Source organism: Styela clava, chromosome 13 (genome assembly GCF_964204865.1).
Source record: "Styela clava chromosome 13, kaStyClav1.hap1.2, whole genome shotgun sequence".
In the NCBI taxonomy this organism is placed as follows: domain Eukaryota; kingdom Metazoa; phylum Chordata; class Ascidiacea; order Stolidobranchia; family Styelidae; genus Styela; species Styela clava.
Window position 1 is genome coordinate 2655115 of NC_135262.1, and position 22983 is coordinate 2678097.

The 22983-nt window shown below is 35.0% G+C and overlaps 1 protein-coding gene across 1 annotated transcript; it reads left to right on the top strand.

Annotated features, from left to right (window-relative positions):
* The first annotated feature begins 1478 nt into the window (after positions 1 to 1478).
* On the top strand, positions 1479 to 16152 carry LOC120332762 (uncharacterized). Its single transcript, XM_078119361.1, has 16 exons — positions 1479 to 1577; positions 2575 to 2772; positions 3159 to 3233; positions 3540 to 3728; positions 4647 to 4739; positions 5075 to 5185; positions 5470 to 5559; positions 5922 to 5954; positions 9879 to 11285; positions 11469 to 11779; positions 11933 to 12097; positions 12393 to 12557; positions 13140 to 13301; positions 14163 to 14327; positions 14555 to 14668; positions 15967 to 16152. Coding segments are annotated over exons 1-16 (3465 nt in total). The 5' UTR covers positions 1479 to 1576.
* The last annotated feature ends 6831 nt before the right edge of the window (positions 16153 to 22983 follow it).

The window sequence follows — 22983 nt, forward strand, 5'->3', positions numbered from 1 at the left end:
CATAACAATTTATTTTTTGTAGAGTAAAGCCGTTCATTGAATGAATTTCTTAATTTATTTCTTTGTTTAGTTTACACATAATTAGATATCATTTGCCATGACCCAATATCCACGAAAAAAAGAAAAATAAGTTTTCTTTTCATAAAATTGTTATGTTAGAACTGTTAATCAGTCGACATAGTATTATTTACTTAATGTTTACCCCTCTTACTTCAAATTGCAGTTTTCTCAAACAGTTATGGCAAACCAAGTATGCGCTGTGTAATGTGAACACCATAGCACGAAAAAAAGTTTTGAAGAGGCGTGTCAAAGATTATACTCGTCGTCATACATTCAATACGTATATCAAAGACGCAGTATCTCATATAAAAAACTAATGGAGCGCCCGTCAACCTTTTTTAGAATGGTACACCCCTTCCATTCTACCTTTTCAATACGTAAAACAAATAAATACTTAGCAGATATTATATATATATATGTTTATGACAATGCAATAGTTCATTATTTAGTTAGTGTGAACGATGCTCTAGGATTCCATTAGCCATTTGTGCAAAGAGAGGTAATAACCTTGTTTTCAATGCCCCTCCCATTAGAGTATCTGCATTCTTGATTAAATTCCTTTTTTTTTAATTTAATTCCAATGAGTGCAGAAAACCCTTGTTTGGGAAGTTATGTTGTACGCATTCAGAGGAGAGTTTTTATATGTTTTGGATACTGTCTTTTACCGGATAGGATCGTAAATTTCCGAAAACATTCTATGCTTCTTGAAATGAGACCGAACAAAATTACCGTGTTTCTCCGCGTATAATACGCACTTTTATGGTCAAATTTAGTCTCACAAATATGGGGGTGATATACATTGGTCTAGAAAATATTAAAAGATATTATTTTTCATTGTATGCTTTAACTGGCTAATAATTTTCACATTTATTAATCTCAAGTTCTTAATTTTATGCGGCAAAGTCAGAATCAGATAGAATCAGATCGTGCTTGATTCGGTAGAAGCATACTCAGTTCAAGAACAATTAGTGTTGATAAAGGCGCATAAAATGGTGAAAAAAGAGTGATAAAAAGACGCTGTACATCCGTTAACTGCTGTCATTGTCCGGTCTGTTTCTTCCGTTTCGCCGAATTGGCAAAACTTTACTGTAATAAATCACCATTTGAGTGACCTACCGCTTCTCTTTGAAGTGCGGCGTCTGAAAACACGTTCTAATATCAGGCCTTGTCAGCTAAAGGGGGTGACAAATAACTTTACAAGATACTTTAATGTCAAATAACATCACATCATGATTGGCAGATGTTACAAACAGATTAGAGAAAATGCAAGACGTTGTGCATAAGTTTCCACGTATAGGTTAGGGTGTTAGTGTACTATACACCCGGTTGACGAGCCCTGATCTAATTTCATAAGATACTATCGTCACGATCAATCTGCCAACCCACACCCATTCAACACCAACCAATTTTGCATTTACAGAAATTTATTGCATAATTTTAATAGGAACTTACAACTTAGTACTGAGAAAAACGCCTAGTAGTAGACTGAAATAGTACTCTGGAAAGGAAAATCTCCAGTGAGTATTTTTTATTTTATATAAACGCGCTATGTATTGGATTCGTTAGAGTGTTAATTAACGGTCAATTAGGGGTCAAACCAATAATTTAAAAATAGACATTCCGTTATTCTTTTATTCCAATTTTTACCATTTTTTTTGTTTATTAATTTTTTTTTAAAGCATCGTCGAAGCCTCGCCGTTTTTATTTATTTTGTAATCTATCACAGCATGTCAAAACTATATTTTGATTTGACTGAATAAATAGGGTGATGGGCTAAGATATTCCTTTAAATCCACTATTTGCCACAGGGAAACAAAGATAAAAAATATTTTCATTTTGCATATTTTCTGGTATCGATTGATATAATGTTTTCAATATTCTAAACCAGGGTGGTCCAAGGTATTCGGTCTCGCGGGCCGTTCTATTGTTTTTGTATTGTTTGTGGGCCTACCATAGTGCCAAGTATAGATAATCAGTGCAATACAAAACAATCACTTTTATTGTCTAAACACATTGATCATTATTTGTGATTTATCAAGCCGAAACATGCGAAAACCACCAAAAACTCACTTAAAGGTGAAAAAACCTTACTATATCTACATTTAGTGTAAGATTTCAAACTCTTCATAACGGTGTTTTAGATTGTCACTGACGCAACTTGCAGACATATCAAGCAAGCATTGTGATATCCCCCCTATGTTCAGTCAAAAATCTGTTTGAATTGGTCGGCTTCAGTTAACAATTTAGACTAGCCAAGAACAATATTCAAATTCGCTAGTTGTCTCAATTAGCCATAACACCACTCAATTCAGTGACATTAGTGATGTAACAATATGTCAGAAGATATTTCTGGTTATTTTTTAATGACGAAACAACACAATATATAAATTTTTGTTTACCCACCCATAAATGCGATGCGGACCACAGATATTGAAGCCGCGGGCTTGGTTCACCCTGTAAAGCTAAACTATCTCTAATTCTCAATTCTAATGTTGACTTTATTATACCCAACAGTGATGGAGAAAGATCGGCGGGAAGATGTCTTCGCAGAAATAGCTGAGAAGTTCCCAATGAAAGAATTTAAAAAATTTGCTAGATGTGGGATTGGTCTCGTACTCAACTTTAATGACGTCGAATCGATTATTGCTAGCTACAGCGAATCTGAAGATGAACAAAAAGTTCAAATTCTTCGTCTTTGGGCAGAGAAAAACGGTATGATACAACTGAATCTAATGAATTAAAAAAAAAAATTGAATTTGTGGCGCTTTTGTATTGTTTAAAAACCGACATATATCGAAAAATATAATAAATTTAGACGAAACACTAGATTTCGGAAACTTGCAATTATTAATGAAAACATCTTGCCAGCAATGCAAATTAGAATTGTGAGCCTGATTCAATTCCCACATTTTCCAATTTCCTAGAAAATTTCTTCAAATAAAACGTCTCGATTAAAATAAATTACCATTTATTATAAATAATCCTCAAAACCAACTCGGAGGTTACCAGCAATGTAAAGGAGGTATAACCATATTTCAATAGTTTGAACTCATTTCTGATTCCCGTATCACATGTTAATGGTCTAATCAAATTTGCAGGAACAAGAGCCACAAATGAAAACCTAAGACAAGTCGTTACTAACTACTTCAAGTTGAAAAAATCTTATATACCAGGTAGAAATTTTTCAAATATTCAGCCCCAAAAATTGTGTTACTTTTTGTTTACCTCATCTGTTTAACAGCTATCATTTATTTCCTAAAAATATTTCAAAAAATCTTTTATTCACATTACTCAATACCGTGTAGGTTCATATCTCAGCAATCAAATAATGTGCTTTGACTATGGTGGCCGATTGGTAACACGTCCACAAAAGCCTACATATCTTAGGCCACTAACTTTTAAAAATATTTTTGTTGCTTATCGGTGTATTATCTACAATTTAGCAGGTTTTCATTGCCATTTTTACTCATTTCCATTAGGCGAAAGACTTGAAGACGTCTTTCAAGAAGTGGTAGAAATATTTTCAAATTTCGGACAATTTAAAAAGTTTGCTATATCTAAGCGTGGCCTTTTACTAGATGATAATGAAGTTCGTTTAATTGCCGAATCCAACAAATCATCTGAAGACAAATGCTTGGAAATGCTGCAAGTTTGGAAACTAAAAACCGGTAAAATCATTCTCCACATTTGTGGTTCGTGAATTTCATTACACTACTTTCATCTACGGAAAATGAATCTTTGTTATTTTATCGCACAAATAAATTTGCTTTATCCTATGAAAATTAGAAAACTTTTATAAACCAAATATCACAAAGGAAAGATTCTCTGAAAAATAGGAGAAAAGAGTCAAAAATATTATCAAGATTATTAATTAATGGAACGTATTTTTTTAGAATGAAAATTCATTCAAGGTAAATTCCTGTTAAAGTTAGACTTGGAAATTAAATTTTCAAACAAAGTACAATACTTTCAAAAAAACTGTCTGGAGTAGACGAGCGTCCCTTTCCTTAAGAGATCGAGATGAAGTCATACAACTAGGGCTGGGCATTTTTGAATACATGATGATTTCAGAATCGAATACCATTTTCGAATCGAATCTTGAATACCTAGAAAATGTCTAATTATATGTGACATTTTCATTGTGATGAGTCCCCCCGTCACATAAATTACTGAAAACATTGCATCTATTACTCAGACAATTCCCTGAGTTGCCACACACAATAAGAACCATGTTTCATCAATAATCCACTAGGAAGATAAAAGTCATATGTCAAGATCGCATTGTAAAAACATGGCTTCACAAAAAAGATTGAGGGATTTACCTCGATACAAGATGGCGGCGATTCGAAATTATCGTCTGGACCGATTTGAATAATTTTCTATTCGATTTGATTCAAATATTCGATTTGAAATGCTCAGCCCTGCCTACAACACAAGGCCTTAAATTTTCGCAAAACAATTTTATTTTGCTACGAATTTGTGTTATTACTGTTACTGCAATGAAATTAGAGTGAATCTTCACATTTTATAACTTATTGAGAAATAATAAAAAATATTAAAACCAATCACTGTTTTTATTATTATAGATTTTTCCGAAGAGTCCAATTTATCGAGAACAATCCAAATCCAAAAATTGGTTGATGATTATTTTTCCGAAGAAGAAGAATTTGCGCCCAGAGGTACATGTGATGTTATAGTTTTTGACTGACACGGTTTCATGCAAAGCGTATAATACAAGCACTCAATCGAATTAAGGTTGCTAAATACTGATCAAATAACGATGTAATTACATTTAGCATTCAACTCTTTTTCTATTTATCTTTGACTGCCGCTTGTGGTTGAAGTTTTTATAAGTTACTAAGTGTATACTATAAGTTACTAGGTCTACTACTTAGTGTACGATCTTTTCTCCTTAATTTACTCATTTTTTTGAACTATTTGTTTCACGTAAATGGCTTAGTCAACTTAACAGATGGGAAACTTACTATATCACTGTGTTCTATCACTTCCTTAGGTGCCGAAGACTCACCCCAAGCATCTACCAGTCAACGAAGGTCACAAAATGATCAGAGTCGCGAAACCAATGACGACACTAGAAAGCAGTTTGGTACAAGATACGAGACAAGTAATACTTATTGTGATAAATTTCTAACGTATATACATTACTCAACTTCGTTCAAACATAATTATTCGATCCACTGAACTGAATACAGTAGTTGTTACAATTTTTTTTTCTGTTTTTTCCTAACTTGAAATCTAAAAATATTTCAAAACTAAAATAATCTGTGTTCAAGTACGATTCAAATATCAAAAGAAATCATGTTCAAATAAAATATTCATGTTAAGCATGATTCAAAGTATCATTCAGAAATCAAGTTAAAATAAATACATTGTAAATTTAATATTCAGGTCAGGATGAGCCGAGTCACGAAGATAACGAAAGAAAACAATCTCCCAAAGATAAAGAGAACACCGCCCAAGACAGCAAACAAAAAACTAGTATGTTATTTAGATTTGCTCGCATATTACGCTACAATGAATTATATGAAGGCATTTTCAATCAATTTTGACCGCTGAGAAATTCCCGAAAAAGTATAATCATGATTCATTTATATTTCATTGCAGAGAAAAGTGTAAAATTAGGCACTTTATAGGATGTACCTTAACGGTATATAAGAAAACTATATTGGAAGGTTCATATACAAAATCGGCTAACTTCAATTTGTAGAATAATTATGCATGGTTTCGAATAATATATTAAAACCACATGATGCAGATTATAGACTGAACAACTTGATTGCAAACGAATCATTATCTAATTTGACAAAATATTATGAAAATTAAACAAATTTTTATTTTAGGTTCTGGAGGTTTATTTGGTATTTTCAGAGCACGTAAGTCTTGCGTCTTAAACATTTACTAGTGCCTATTTTACCGACTATGAGACGCACTGTCAATGAATTGTTTTGTCTGGGTTTTGTTCATACATAATTAATGAATCATCAAAAAAACTTAATTCCAAATGAAAAACTATGAAAATTTCAACTCGTATCTTAAAGGCAATTGAAATTAAGTATAGCATGATTGTACTTAATATTAATACTCTACCTTACTACTCTCTTCTTCCTTGTATAATTCAATTCCGACTCATCTTATTCTCATCTATGACACCCCTCTACTTATTATTACTATAAGTAAATAGAAGTTCCATTCATGCTGCCCTAACTGAAAGCACTATACCTCTATATCTAATACTAACTTTTCATCCTCTAACCCAGTGATTCACAAAGTGGGCGATATCGGCCCCCGGTGGGTGAAATCGATACAGAAAGGAGCGAAACATCCGAAGGGGGAGATTTTTCGTTTTTGATCGGCGCATCATGCACTTGATTACTGTACTCTGCGTGCGTTCGCAGGTTTGAATCTCGTGGGCGATAATCACACTCGAGAGGATTGCTGGAGTCCTCCCGCTGTAATGTAATTCGCGTAGCCCAGGGGTCGGCAAGCTACAACCCGCGGAGTAAAATAATCCGGCCCGCGACGCTTCACTGAATTATAGCAATAAAACAGAGGTTTTGACGAATTAATTTTATTATCTACGCTCGAGATGTAGATTATATTTTTACGTAACAGAATTTATTGTGAGACACATTTAGACAAAATTATATTATAACCTAACAATTCAGTGAACAGCTACTCGTTTAACGAGCCTACAGTTTAAATATAAGTAGACAAATGGCAACACGCAGAAAAGTTGATGCTGAGTGCGGTGAGGAAATAAAATTCATATTCTATTCGAGAGTTGCATCACTCCTTGATTTTTATTAAAATGTATTTTCTTAATAAAAAAATCTTTATCAAAATTTGACAAACCATGCGAAAAAATTGACTCCGATGTTTGAAAGTACATATGTGTGCAAACAATTTCTTTTGAAAATGAACGTTCCAAAGAACAAGCAGAAAACTAGGAATATTGATTCCCATTTAGAAAATGTTCCAATCTTGGCTTTATTCAGTGAACCGCCGATGTCCAGAAGCTATTAAGCGGGATGCAGCAACAAGACAGTGTCACATTGAATGTCATTTGTGATTTTTTTTCTTTTAATAAAACGACTGAGATGAGTTCAGAATTGTCGCAGTCTTCGCGCGCTGTTTCGTTTTTAACTTTTAAAAAATATGTGCCGCCCGCCAAGACTTTTTAATTTTTTTGATATTTTACCTGACGAAAATGTCACTAAATATCAAAACTTCCTGAAGACCACCAGGCTCATCTCGAAGTATATTTGGCTTTCAAAAAAACATATTATTATATAATTATATATACATAAAGATCACAAAAAATTTGTCCTAATGTAGGATAAATATAATAATCTAAATGTATGAATTTGTGTCAAAAGCAAAAGCACTGTACAGTACGCTTTTTAAACACGCACGGTTGACCGAAGCAAGTATACGAACATTATCCTTTAGAGTCCAGGTGTGGGCAAGGTTTTTGGACCAATGTTCAAAAAATTTTGTCCACCTAGACTGGCGGGTCATGTAATGGTGACGTAGTAATTTAGCTATGAATCTCCACGCATTGGGGTGCAAAAACGGGATGCAGCAACAGATTATTAGAAACCATCGGGAAACGATAGACCAAATTACATGGCAAAAATCCGTAAGCTATGAAAAAAGAACGTGAAGAGGGCGTCATGGGGACGTTAACAAAACGTTATCGGCACTTAATTGAAATTCGAGAGCTGCGCGGCCGCACACAACAAGCGCACAGGGATAACGAACACCGTGGAAAAGCACGTCGTCGAATCGAGTAAACGAAAAAATGTTTTGTTAACGTCCCCATAGCATGAAAGGTGATGGCCTAAATAACTTACACAGGCTAGTGACTACTATCCTAATCTAATAAGTCTCTTGCACCATACATAACAACAACTATGTAGTGCAGCAGAAATTTGTGACATCATCAGGCGGGCCAGATCGAATCACCCACTGGGCCGAAATTGACACGCGGGCCGTAAATTGCCAGTAGTTTAGACAGATACCTGCAGATTACGGTTGATCAACACCTAAAATGATTCGGTATTTGAAGCAACAGCGCTGCTACTCGAAAGCAAAACATCTAGGCATTCTGGTTTTCCACGTTTTCAACAATTATTTATTTAATTGAAGACCCCAGTGACCAATTCGTGATATGATCCTGACATTTATTTAGGGGTGACTGAAGATAAGTTTGTGTATTTGGTGGTCGGGCATCTGTTATGACCGTTCACATTATGTTTTATGCCTCTTTCTAGGATTTGTTCAAGTTCAAACTATTTCTCCATCTTTCATTTTTTTTGTTGTTGGCCTAGTTATGTGTGTGTTTGTGGGGTTGTTTAAGACAAGGCAAAAACATTTCACTACTAATTAATTATCTTCCTATCCAGACCAAACCCAGAATAACCCTCTCCTTCATGATTAAATACTATTTTTACTTCTTCTAGCCTTTATCAGGGAACACTTTTGTATTATTGAAATACTAATTTTTCTCATCTTCACCAGACCCGAAATAAACTCCCATTTATGAATACAAAATTTACTCGTCCTAACATGAAACACACCCATTCTCGTAAAATGCAAAAGAAATGTTTGTTGTGCTTTTGAATTTGGGCAAAAGAAGTACGTCGAGAAGCAAAAAAACTCGGAGGAACGTTAGTAAGCATAGCGCAATATTGGACAGTCCGTACTTCCGCGAAACTTGTTTTGGTTATGCGCCACTCGTTAAAGACATAAATATATGGACACGGGGGCTGAAATGGAATATTTTATCCACAATTCCTGTACAAATCATCTCCTGCACGAAGCTTGAAATGTGAAACAGCTCCCGTAACTCACCAGTACCGGTATCAGAACTGTCCTAGATTTTCCAGGTCATGTGATGAAAAGGGCAGTTTTTTCATACCAACTGCGAGAAAAACAACAACAACAAAACGATTCATAAGTTAATTTCGTGTCCAATACCGATTGTCCTACAACTTGCTGAAATCAATTTTGTCAATCGCGCGACGCTGTTCAGGCTCGTTAGTAGGACGACAGTTTATTTCAACCATAGACTTGTTGGATTTGAAATGAAAGATCTTCGGACGTGAAACTATTGGTAAAGAAACACAGAAATCGTCGTTTCATCCAGTGACCTAATATTGTATCCGACCAAATTCTCCAAATATGAAAAAGATAGTCATGGCGACCAAGCTTATTCATCTCAATGAAAACTACCATATCAGTCAGTCTATTTGCCCAATTTATTTGCAAGTAAATATTGTATTGATTAGAAGAGAGGACGTAAATTGTAAATTAAAGTAATTATCGAGGCTTTTTCTTTCGTTTTTCTTTTATAAATAAAGAACCACTTTCCTGTCCTAATCTTTCTTTTTTCAAACGTCATCTTCTCGCAGCACAAAAGTCATTTTCAAATCTTGTCTTCGACGATTTTTTTTACGTAGATACTAACTGCTTTATTTTTTACACTTCAATACAACACTTTTGGCATAAGTCTCGTTATTTTGGCACTTTTTTAAATTTACATCTACCCATCTAAAACCCGATAGAAATTCCTTAATATCTATTGAATGACTAACCATTAAGCGAGTATGAATAAAAGTTTGCATGTATAATTTTACGACCTTGATACCATGAAATGGAAATCCACCATGTGATTGAGCTTTCCAATATCGTTTAAGTTCTTGTTGATTCAGTATTAAAAAAATATTATTCAAACTTTATTTAACTGAAACAAGATACCCAAGAATATTTATTAGTTGAACAACTAAATATCATAGATCAACATGTATCAAAGTTTCAAAATATTGTCTGCAAAACATCTTGGAAACAATCAATTGGACAAGTTACGGGAGCATACAAAGAACAAAAGCTCACGGAACCGGCATTTGAGGTCTATCCGAGAATAAAAAAAATAACCCGTTTTTACCACGGAGAAATGGCACCAAAACAAACAGAGTACAGAAAAGAAGCTGGGTTTAGTGCTCTGCAAGAACACGTCACTGAGGGGGTTGAAGTTTCATTGAAAGAGCTGATTGAAAGTTTCAATGATAAAGACATTCGACACATTGCACTGGTTGGCCAAGCAGGAAGCGGAAAGACCACTTTGACGAATAGAATGGTCCGCGATACAATCAAATTCAATGGCTTAAGGGCTAAGTGGTATTCGCCAACTGGCGTTTACAGAAAATGGTTCAAGAATAAATTTAAACTTATTTATTTTGTCAATATTCGAGACCTTGTCGACTCCGATGCAATCAGTGCTCAGGAACTCCTGTTTGACACCTCGATCACTAACTTGAATGGAGAAACCATTGTCGATGGATATCAATGGATGATCGATAATCAAAATGACGTCATTCTCTTCTTCGATGGTTTAGATCAGGCAACGTGGACTCTTCAAGATTCCCACCAAAAGATAAAGCACGGCGAAAAAGCCAGTACAGCAACCGTAATGTCCAACATAATCTCTCGTCATCTTTTTCCCGATATTAAGATTGTCATGTCTTCCCGTGAGCACTGCATTGCCCCACTTACTGGGAAACTTCGACCCGATCTAATCTACGCATTGACAGGGCTAAGCTCTGACGATGCAAAAGATTTATTCGTAGCCTTGCTTGGCGATATCGGCCAACAGCAGTGGGATAAAATTAGCTCATCTGCTCCCCTTCTAATCCCTCTCTTTTCTGTTCCTGTTTTCTTGGTTTTCAACGCTATCGTCCAGGCAAGCGATCCTGCAAACACATCGGATACCATGAGCGGTGTCATGTTGAACATTCTTCAAATTTTCACCGCATCCGAGCATACTCGCGATAAGGGAATCCTCAATAAACTGAAGAAAATCGCATTCACTGGAATGAGTGAAAAACGTGTCGTATTTGAAAGCAAAGAATTGCAAGACAGTGGCATAGATACAAAAACCATCCGGGACATTGTTATCAAAGTTCCAGGCAGTTCGATATTCAGTCAAAATATACTCGAAGGACAATATCGTTTCTTCTTTAGTCATCAGACTATTCAAGAGATACTCGCTGCGCTTTACGTTTGTGAGATGAATTTACCAGAGTTTGAATATTTCGTGCAACACTATCTCCATCTTGATCACTGGTCGGTAGTGCGCAGGTTCCTTTGTGGAAGTTTAATCAACGACACTCTGGCGATTGATAAATTTGATCAGTTGCTTAAAAGTGAGTTTCATTTGTCGGACGATTAAATATCAATGATAAATCATATTTTGTTAAGTTATGTCATGACTAACATTAATACAATTCGTAAACATTGGATAAAATTTTTGTATGTATATGAGTGTATAAGTGTATATGAATATTCCTGCAAAACGGGCAGAATTTGAATTCGTTTTCATTTCGCAGTTGATAAAAAAAACGAAAAAAGGGAAATTTTGAAGCGTAGCATGGACGAGGAACTCAAAAAAGCACAAAATTCATTTTCTTTGATGGAATTGTTCGGCTCTCTATACGAAGCAAATGATGCTGATTTAATCAAGGATCACGTCAAAGTTATCAACTTCGAAAATACAGCCATCAATCCCAGTGGAATGCTAACAATAGCATCAGTCATGCGACGTAGCAAAAAACTGGATCTCGTGCGTTTATCCAATTGCAATCTTGATAGCGAGTTGATCGAGATTATAACTAAAAATGTCGATAATTCACAGCTTGAGGTTAGTGTCTAATTTGGCTGCATCAATATATTCTAATAATTAGGTCAATTTATTGATCAAGTTTTTGACCAGAGCATGTAACGCTTGTTCCCCTCCGTAAATAAAATTATGCCCAATAGTCATGATTTCAGAAATAAAGATACTTTTTTTTAGATTTCAACTTTCGAATTCACTCAAACGGAAAACGAAATATCATGCGACGGAATGAAAGAATTAGGCTTACTTCTGCAATCGTTTGATGCAGCATCAACCAATATTCATTGTTACTGCAATGATGACGCTTTGCTGCTATTTTTGGATGCTTACAAGCATGGAACGGTATTAGTTATTGGAAATTAGAATAATCAAAATAGTTTGCGATTTCGATTAAACAAGCGAAAAGTTACTCGTGCATCTTGAAATGGAAAAATCAACCTAAGACGAGTAATTGACAGGGCAGCTGTAAAGATAAATAAGCAGTCTGAAACTCACTCTCCGATGAAAACCTAAACTTTCAAAACTTCGTATCAGTTTTACATTTAAAATCTTAAAATATGGTATTGGCGTTTTTTGTCATTTTTTTTTCTATTTGAAATAATTAATAATTTAGAAATGTTTGTACATTTTTGCTCAGATCAACAACTTTACTTGGAAGTCCTCAAACATAATAAGCGCAGAAGTATTTGCTGATATTTCTGCGTTTGTTGAATCCCACGTTGATAAGTTCGTGACAACGGATGAAGTATTATTTTATGAAAGCGATATCGGTATCCTCAGTCAAAGTCAGGGTTCTAAAAAGGTACGCAATAAATTAAATTAGGATGAGTAAATCAAACAATCAAGGCATGAAGCAAGGAAATTTTAAAAATGAAATGTAGGCGCCATATTTTTCATCTTCAATTTCGAGTGCATGACAACTAGCGTAAACGGAAAATGACCCCCATGGTTAATGGTCTGGCCGTTATGGATTGGCCAGAGATAACTTGCACTATGATTTATATTATTCAAAATGGCAAAATACTTTGGTGCTCGTATGTCAGGGGTACGTAACAATAGGTTCCCACGCCCACCCTAAAATCCCATTATATATTTAATATTATTAATAATAAATAGGTAGATCTGTATCAAACATCTTGAATATATTACAAGCCAACTCATTCAAATAAGTAAAATTGTCTATTATATATTAGTCGATGAATATGCGAAGCCTTTATAGTGAAAACTCTTAGGAATGCATCAATTTGTAGACAGGTATAATTTCAACATGCTTTTGGCATTTTGAGAAGTCATACAATATAACCTAAGATGAAACTTTGAGATATACGATATCCAAAAGATTTTCACTAAATGATAAAACACTAGCTTGTAAATCCCTTTATAGATGAGGATTCGTCGAGTTTCGATACGAAGCAACATGTCAATCACTCTCTCTTCTCAACTTGGCAACGTTTGCTCAATATACGACGTTTGGGAGTGTAACCTTTTCAATGCCAATTTAGAAGCAATTCACTCAAATTTTAGAAAGGGCACTGGGAACAGCAAAGTGAGTGGATGAGTTTTTTATTGAATTATCAACATATCGTCTTATTCCATACCACTATGGTCAAGATATTTCAATTTGAAAGGTATTAAACACACTGTAACATGAACATCAGTGTCTGATGGGTATTTCACGTTTCAAGAAAGGGATGCAGGAAGAGATTATTAGAAACCGTCGGAAAACGATAGACTAAAATACATGGCAAAAATGCGTAAGCCATGAAAAAAAACGTGAACAGGGCGTCATAGGGACGTTTGGACTTTAACAAAACTTTTTCTTCACTTAATTGAAACTGGAGAGCTGCACACGACCGCACACGACAAGCGTACGAGGATAACGAACAGGGTGGGAAAGCAGGCCGTCGAATCGAGTTAACAAGAAAAAAAGTTTTGTTAACGTCCTCATAATATGCAAGCCTGTGGCAACTTAAAGAAACTTACCCGGGCTACTATCCTAATCTAACAAGTCTCTTGTGCCATACATAACAACAATTATGTAGTGCAACGCGGAGTTAAAAGCAGAAATTTGCGGCAGCATCAGGCAGGCCAGATCGAATCACTCAACAGGCCGAAAGTGGCCCGCGGGCGGTAGTCCGCCCATGCCTAGGTCAAGCGACGTAGCAATATCTTTATCTCGTGCTTTTATCCTATTGTAATCTCAATAGCGGATCGATCGAGATTATGACTAAAAATAAAGAAAACTCTTAGCTTTAGGTTAATTACATTGCGTTAATTCTGACTCTAAATTGACCTCACAAACATATTCATATATTTAAGTCGAGTTGTACTGTTTCCTCCCGTAAAATGAAACCACGCCCAATAATGATGATTTCAGAATATTTTGAGGAGATGCGTTTCTTTTTAGATTTCAATTTTCAATTACACCCAAATGGAAAACGAAATATCTTTGGACGGAATGAAAGATTTAGGCTCATTTCTGCAATCATTTGATCCTGTATCAACTAATATTCATTGTTACTGCAGTGCTGACGCTTTGGTGCCATTTGTGGATGCCTGCAAGCATAAAACGGTATTTGTTTTTCTAAATTTTCACCATCAAAATAATTTGCAATTTCACTTAATTAAACTAGCAAAATGCTATAGTTGAAATTGATGATTGAAACCTAAACTTATAAAACTTCAAGTCAGTTCTATATTTGAAGATTTTTAAATATTGTGTCGAACATTTTTATGTGATATTTAAAATTATTTTAAAAAAATGAATGATTTCTAGAAATTTTTCACATTTCTGTTCAGATCAACAACTTTACTTGGAAGCCCCCAACCGAAGTAGATAATTCTGCGATTGTTGGATCTCAGGTTGATAAGTCCGTGACAGAGGAAAAATTTGGTGAAAGTGACATCCGCACGGTATTAGTTTTTTTTAAATTTATATCATCAAAACAATTTTCGATTTCTAATAAAACCTACTATACACAGTGTGATCCATGCCTAGTCCAACTCTAAAAGGTATTATTGGTCTTTTACAGCTAATGTTCTATAGTAGAGTCGTATATTTCACAAAAAAGGGACTCCAGCTTCGCCGAAAATGCCAGTTCTATAAATAGCATCGATTTGAAAATCGTCCATCAGTTGGTCAAATCTCTGTTATGTTTCACATCTCTGTTATGATAAGACATGACGGCCGCTAGCTCCCTTATAATTACCTAGTGTTGGTTTATCATGTATTTTCAGTCATACATTCCATCCCTTTCCCTGTAATGTTTTGAAAAATATGATTTCGACTGGGAATTTTCAAACGTTAAAAAAACGTAGGATTAATGGCAATTTTCACGCGTAACGAGTAATGTTTACGTCTTTCTACGCGCATTTCCGTCGAAAAAATAACATTTTTGAATTGAGGGGGGCTTGTGCAGAAATAATTAGAGATGTGACGTCATCAAAATTGTCAATTGAAAAGTTGAACTTGAAAATTCTGTAAATACAATCATGAATTTTAGAGTAACCATTCTTGCTATAACAGTGGTTTTGATGTTGTTATGTTGGAAAATAACACAAGAAAACTTTGAAATTAAAATTAATTAATTAGGAATAATTATTAACCCTCTACTAGACACAAAATCTAGCAAGTTCAAGGTTGTGAAATAGAAATTTTGGAAGTTTTGTTGCATCAAAAAAAAAAAAAATTAGAGGAGTGTGTTTCAAACATATATTGCTGAATAGAACTCTAGCAGATGCTATCAAAAGCCATTTAGGGCTTAATGATTGACAATAAAAATATTTTAAAAATAACCCATGTAAAATGGCTCCAGTACGACCGGTGGAGTAGAAACAAACTCCACACAAACGAAATCCACTTTTACAACCTAAAAATCTACCAAATGCATATAGTCGACCAACTTTCCAACAGTTTTGACAATGTCAAAGATAAATAGTAGATTGAAACGTACTCTCCTATTAAACTAAACTTTCCAAACTTTGTGTCAGTTCTACATTTAGGATCTCAAAATATGGTATTGACGATTTTCGTCATTTTTATGTTCTATTTTAATATAATAATTAATTTTAGAAATGGGACCTCCTGAAGTATGCGCACCAAGATGGCGCACAACCTGAACTCAGGTTGTGTACCAGGTTAGGGTTCAGCTTATGTGACATCTTGGTGCGCATACTGCAGTACCTAGAAATGTTTGTACATTTTTGTTCAGATTAACAATTTTACTTGGAAGTCCTCAACTCGAATGAGCGCAAAAGTATTTGCTAATATTTCTGCGTTTGTCGAATCTCACGTTGATAAGTTCGTGACAGAAGATAGTGTAATATTTGATGAAAACGATATCGGTATTCTCAGTCAGAGTCATGGTTCTAAAAAGGTATGCAATAAAGTAAATTAGGATGAGTAAATCAATGAATGAAGGCACGAGGTTCAAATTAATTTGGCGTAATATCGTAATGAAGGATTAGCCCTCGCAGAAGATGTTGAAATTTCAAAAATGAAATGTTGGCGCCATATTTTTTATCTTCAATTTCGAGTGCATGACATATAGCGCAAACGAAAATTAACCCGTAGATTAATTAATGGTCTGGGCGTTATGGATTGGCCAGAGATAACTTGCACTGATTTATATTGTTCAAAATGGCGAACTACTACGGTGCTCGTATACGAGGTTCAGCCTACGCAACAATATACTACGTCCATTTGAAAAACCCGTTTAATTTTATTAATAATGAATGGTTAGATCTGTATCAAACGCCATGTATATATCACAAACCAACTCATTCCAATAAGTGAAGTATAATTTGATGTATAGACAAAGCCTTGTTTGAAGCGAATGCACGAAAAAGCTCAAAAAATGCATCTATTTGCAAAAAGTATAATTTCAACATGATTTTGCATTTTGTGAAGACATGCAAAATATTCTAAGATGAAACTCTGATAAATGTAACATTCAAAATATTTTGACTAAATGATAGAACACTTGTTTGTAAATTTGTTTATAGATGGGGATTTCTGAAGTTTCGATGTTTGGCAGCATGTCAAACACTCTCTCTTCTCAATTTGGAGACGTTTGCTCAATATATGACGTTCAGGAGTGCAACTTTTCCAATGCCGAGTTAAAAGCAATTCACTTGAGGAATTTTAGAAAGAACGCTGGAAACTGCAAAGTAAGTGGAAGACAACTTCTTTTGATTATAAAAATATCATCTCCTGCATTATTGCATATCATTATGCCTCTTGTGTTATTTCATACAATTATGCTCAAAATATTTCAGTATGAAAGATATTAAACATTCATATTGTGTCGATTAATCAATGCATTAAATGGTCTGTAGTGTTTACGCTCTGTCAGAGTATACTGCGTGTATACTCCTGTATTTGGCAAATGTCTTTGGTTTTTAGTTCTAACTTAGGGCCAAAAATTCACATATTAGATAGATAATAGTAATAAACATAGATTACGTTCGGCATTACGCGATTTAGTTCGGCATTGACTTCGAAAAGAACTCTGAACATGTACAAGCGGCCACTGATACGCACGTATCAACAATGCAAAATGATCATTCATATCATCTCATTATATAATGAAAATGCCGATGTTTTTTTGTCTACGAAATACTTAAGTATCAACAGAGGTATATATTATATTCACTGTTTCACTCTAAAACTATTTATCAATGTGGTCTTTCGAAACGTCAAAAAAATCATCCATCGCATTTTGCCAGGTGATCGCCGTGTTATTCCTTATCTGCAACATATTTATAGCTTATTATTTATAACATATTTACGAAAGAATAAATTTAGACTTGGTTCTCACGCAGCAATTTCCAATATAATCAATAATAACTGTTAATGTATATACTGACTGTAAGTAATTTTTGGACTTTTCGCGATTGTCAACATCCCTGTAAAAACTTGAGATGAGATTCCGACTTCGAAAAGACTCTAAACATGTACCAGAAGCACCTTATACGTACGTGAAATTCATATTATTAAAATAAATGATTATTAATTATTAAAAATAAACCTTATTTTGTTCGTCAACGCCTATCCTATTCAATTACACCCTGAGTGAGATGGTAGCCATGAGATTTGAACGCGAGATCTACATAAATCCTCTATAACACCGTTAGCATGCTAAGCCAACACAGTTTGGCTGACCGTTGGACCAACTAGGCCAGGGGTGGGCAATCTTTTTCGACTCGCGTGTCAAAATTGGCTAAATTCAACGACAAAATTCTACCGCATGCCGACCGATATTAAAAACAATGCTCTGCTACTTTCAAAGCAAAAGTTCTGAGAACAAAGATTCACAAGCATATTTATTTGAATACATGGGGGGTAATGCCGTTGCAAAGTTCTCAAAACACGAACAATTTTCGGGAATGGCGTCCCAATCACGCAATAGTTGGTTTTCTGCACTTCTCCCTTGTATTCCCTTCCCAAAACGTATATATTTCTCAGGAGATCAATTTAAAACAGTAAATTAGCAAGTAAATTCAACCGACATTTGCTGTACAACTCCATAAATCAAGTAGAAATGAGGAAAAATGGTGGCGCAGAGGGTTTTATCATAGACGAACTATATTACGTAAGAGTGTAACCAAATAAATGCTGCACTCTTCTCGACAGCTCACTCATTCACTACGTCATATTATATTTATTTGTAGCCACGTGTCATCAAAGGACAAAAAGATAAATAAATAACAGACATAAATATATATCAGATTGTTAACAGACGATAATGAATACAAACACCTAGTTTCATCAGATAATTCAGAGCCTTGAAACTTTTTATCTGAATGATTTCGCGTGCCGAATAAATGGGCTTGCATGCCAATATTGCGGTGCCAAGGTGAAATAGCGATGCTTAAAAATGTTAATTTAGTTACTAGCGAGTTACAACTAGATAACGATTTACTGCGTTCTGGCCAAAATTGGTAGAATGGAAGAACTACTAGATTCGCGATTTTAATAAAGTTTCCTCAATTGGACACTGAAATATTTTGCAGATAAACGTATAAATAATTCAATCAGATAGCGGCCATCTATTTTTATAGTCACGCACAACAACGATAATCGCTGGCATACACCTACGATACTGACAACGAAAGCATTTCTCTCGAAGCATTTCAGTTGTTTATTAGAGATAGCTCTGCGCGATCAAACCTGAATATTACACATAGTCCCGTTGTCAAACTAAAACTCCGTTGTTTCGTATGATGAAAATATTTGCAAGACAGTTCTAAAGGATTTTCAAGACTGATTTGAATTATGTAAAAACAAAATCGAAAGTTAGAGAAAGCAAAACACTGCATCCTGTGATAACATCTAAATGCCGTTAAAAAAATTTCAAAAATAGTTGAGACCTGTGTTATTTTGTTTGTGAGAAGTAATATTATCGTAAGTATACTCTATTACAATGGTTCTTAAACTTTTTGAGCCGCGCTTCACTTTGAAAAAATTTACAAACTTCGCGCCCTCCCCTATTTTTGCTTTGATAAAATGCTTTTGTGATGGGCAGGTCGCTATATATTAAGATGGCTCAATCAGAGTGTTGGTCTCATAGCATCATTGCTCAGATTGTTTAGGCATAAAACGCTTCGGAGTACAACTTCGCCATTCACTGTCGTATGTATAAAGCCAAAGAGTGTTCATCATACATTCTCGTTTTCCCGCTCAGTTTGCAATACCTGGCAAAGTCAAACTAAGTATTAAGTAAAACTAAACACGCAATAAACCTATGCTTGAATGTATTTTCTGCTTAAACGTTTACATAAGACACGTAAGATTTCATCAATATTGAGCGATGCCAAAATTCTTTACTGTGTGTTAAAAATAAGCAACAATTACAGACTTCTTGGCTTGCCTAACGTTTCAAACAAAAAGAAGAAGTACAAATGAATTTATGTAAATTCAAAAGCAGTTCATTTTTTTTTATAGTTATTATGCATGTGGACGTTTCCCCGGCCCTTGACCGATGAAAAATAAAGTCGCTAAGGCGTTTGCGATTGCATTTTGTTTAAATCTCAATTGTCTTCGTAAGCGTGGCGTGCTATTTAAGCCGTAAAAATCTTGATTTTGGTGTTTATTTTCCCTAAATCAGAAATTATATGTGTCGCGAAGACGATTATAATTCCCCTTTTTTGTACTCGAATGGAACCATGACACCTCTGAGGAAAACGAGTTAGTTTTTATTATATAATTATCAGCGACGAGATGCTAAAGATAGAATAAAGTAGTGAATCTGCAACTAAATATTTCTTTATTGTCAAAGCGAGATTATAAAATGCTAAACAAAAAACGGAAAACACCATGAGTTTTGTTTTGGGGTAGACCGCGACAGATTAAAAACACTCTCTTAGACATTGCAAATCTTATAAATTTCTTGTGCCTGCAAAACATCAGTAGTGTTCTAAAACTACCGACTTGAAATAAATTTTACTCCGTGGGATGTTATCGCAGACTAAAGAATTTCTGTAACGATGTTAAAATTAAGCGAGCATTGCGATAGAGCGGAGTAAGAGTTGCAGGGACAGCTCATATTGGTGAAATTGGCAAAGATACAAATGAAAACAAAATGTAATCGGACACTTTGCCACACATTTTTATGGTTGAGGATTATCGTGGTATTTTGGAGTAGTGGTGCTTTTATTTAATCGACGCAATCGCAGATTTAATTTATCACAATTGAACGAATAAAACAAACATTTTAAATAAGTATATCGGTCATGGATTGAATATTTTATTCAACACGAAAACCATTAGATATCCGTTGACAAAGTCGGCTCTTATAACGACTGGCGTAATCTCGAGGACTGACTCAGAATTTGTACCGCGGGGATTTCGAGTCGATGAATATATATTTTAATTGTACTAAATTAAGTATTTTTTCTGGGATATTATACCAGATCTTTCTAATGAAGACAACGAATTTGTATTAGTGCAATATATATCAAAACTGAATATAACCGGGCAGTTGATCACATATTAATATGTCCGCGGATTGGCGTGGCATTTTAGATCGGTAATGAGTTTATTTTGTCGTGAGTCGCCGCAACCGCGAGTTACTTTGAACACAAATGAATTAAAATAGAGAACATTTTGAACTCTTGTAGTTACTACGAGACAGAAAAATTTATTTTACCACGAAAAAGCCGGTATTTTTAACGAACGCCGAGATCGTTTCAGGACCGTTACATGTAAATTTCCGATTCCATCTTGAGACCTCTCGCGCCCCCCTGTGAGCATCTTGCCAGAGTGAAATTGCCGTACTTGTAGAAAATTTATTTTGTTCTTATACTAGCGTTTCACAATAAGCTAAATGTGTGGTCGCTTTAACGACTTTGCCATCAAACTCACACACAGCGTAAACATTGATTAAGATGTATTCAAATTCAGTTCCAGACACTTAACGTCTCGTGCAACCACTCACTGGGAGTGGATGGAATTTCGGAAGTTGGATCGACTGTTTTACAATGTGAAGTGGAAGATGTTGACATGAGCAAGTGCGCGCTGACAGCAGATGCAATGAAAGCTTTCAAAAACAAAACTCGTTGTGCCAAGGTGAAATTGCGTACTTGTAGAAAATTTATTTTGTTCCTTTACTAGCGGGTCACAATAAGGTAACGGTAAGGTCTCTTTAACAACTTGGCCATCGAACGTACACACAGTGTACACATGAATTAAGATGTATTAATATTCAGTTCCAGACACTTGACGTCTCGTGCAACCACTCACTGGGAGTGGATGGAATTTCGGAAGTTGGATCGACTGTTTTACAATGTGAAGTGAAAAATGTTAACATGAGCTTGTGCGCGCTGACAGCAGATGCAATGAAAGCTTTCAAAAACAATACTCGCGGTGCCAAGGTGAAATTACCCTACTTGTAGAAAATTTATTTTGTTCTTATACTAGCGGGTCACAATAAGCTAACGCTAAGGCCGCTTTAACAACTGTGCCATCGAACTCACACACAGTGTACACATTAATTAAGATATATTTATAATCAGTTCAAGACACTTAACGTCTCGTACAACGACTGACTGGAAGTGGCCGACCTCTGCTATAAGATAACGGGTCACTGTGGTTCTGGCCAAAAATGGCAGAACAAAAACCCTTCAGTTAGCCATTGAAATATTTCGCAGATAAACATATAAATCAATCAAATAGTAAACATCGATCTCTATAGTCACACATAACAATGATAACCACTGGTATACTCTTATAATCCTGACGACGAAAGCGCATTATCAAAGCATTTCAGTTGTGTATTAGAGATAGTTCTGTGCGATCAAACATGTATAATACATATAGAAGCCGTTGTCAAAAAAAATCCGTTGGTTCGAGGAATGAAAATATTTGCAAAACAGTTCTGAAGGATTTCCAAGAGTGAAATCGAAAGCAAAACACTACAGCCTGTGGTAATATCCGAAATGCCGCTAAGTAAAATCCCAAATATATTTGAGAACTGTGTTATTTTGTTTGTGAGAATTTCTATTATCGTAAATATACTATGGCGAATGTTCCATTTATTCCTCATGTAACTGAAATGTTACTCATCGTATAATGATTCAATATCACGTTCTATATTCACATATTGGTAACACATATATACAAATTCAAAGATGAACCCTCCTAAAGCGTTTCATTCGCTTCTGCGCAACTTGAAACTAGTAATAAACATAGATTATGTTGTGTAACGGATAGCGGCGATTCAATTTTAAAGAAAAATAGCAACGAATTCAAGAACCAGTTTCAGGGACGAAAACACAACTGGATGCAATCTTTTGACATTTGGGGAAGCAAAATACTGCACCCGTGGTAATGTCTAGGGATGGGCATTTTGAATCGAAAATTCGAATCGAATAGTAAATTATTCGAATCGGTTCAGAGCAAAATTTCGAATCGTCGCCATCTTGTTTGTTTGTCTTTCCGCCAATGGTCGAGGTGAATTGCTCAATTTTTTCTTCGGAGCCATATTTTTTGAACGCAATTATGACATAATATGATTATTTTCTGTAGTGAGTTATTGATAAAAACGTGTTTTTCGTGTGTTTGGAGAACCCAATATTGTATGTGAATATTGTATTATTGTATGTGAACGCTCAGTAATCTGCCCGAGCAATGTTTTCAGTAATCTATGTGTCTGGAGGACCTAATACAATAAGAAAGTTACATACGATTTTATATCTCCATTTTATTATAAGTATTCGAGATTCGATTC

Excerpts from the sequence above, each read along its gene's own strand:
- LOC120332762 (XM_078119361.1), top strand. Across the intron at positions 4,740-5,074 it reads AGAAGAATTTGCGCCCAGAG|GTGCCGAAGACTCACCCCAA; the intron begins GTACATGTGATG and ends TCACTTCCTTAG. Across the intron at positions 14,328-14,554 it reads ATGCCTGCAAGCATAAAACG|ATCAACAACTTTACTTGGAA; the intron begins GTATTTGTTTTT and ends ATTTCTGTTCAG.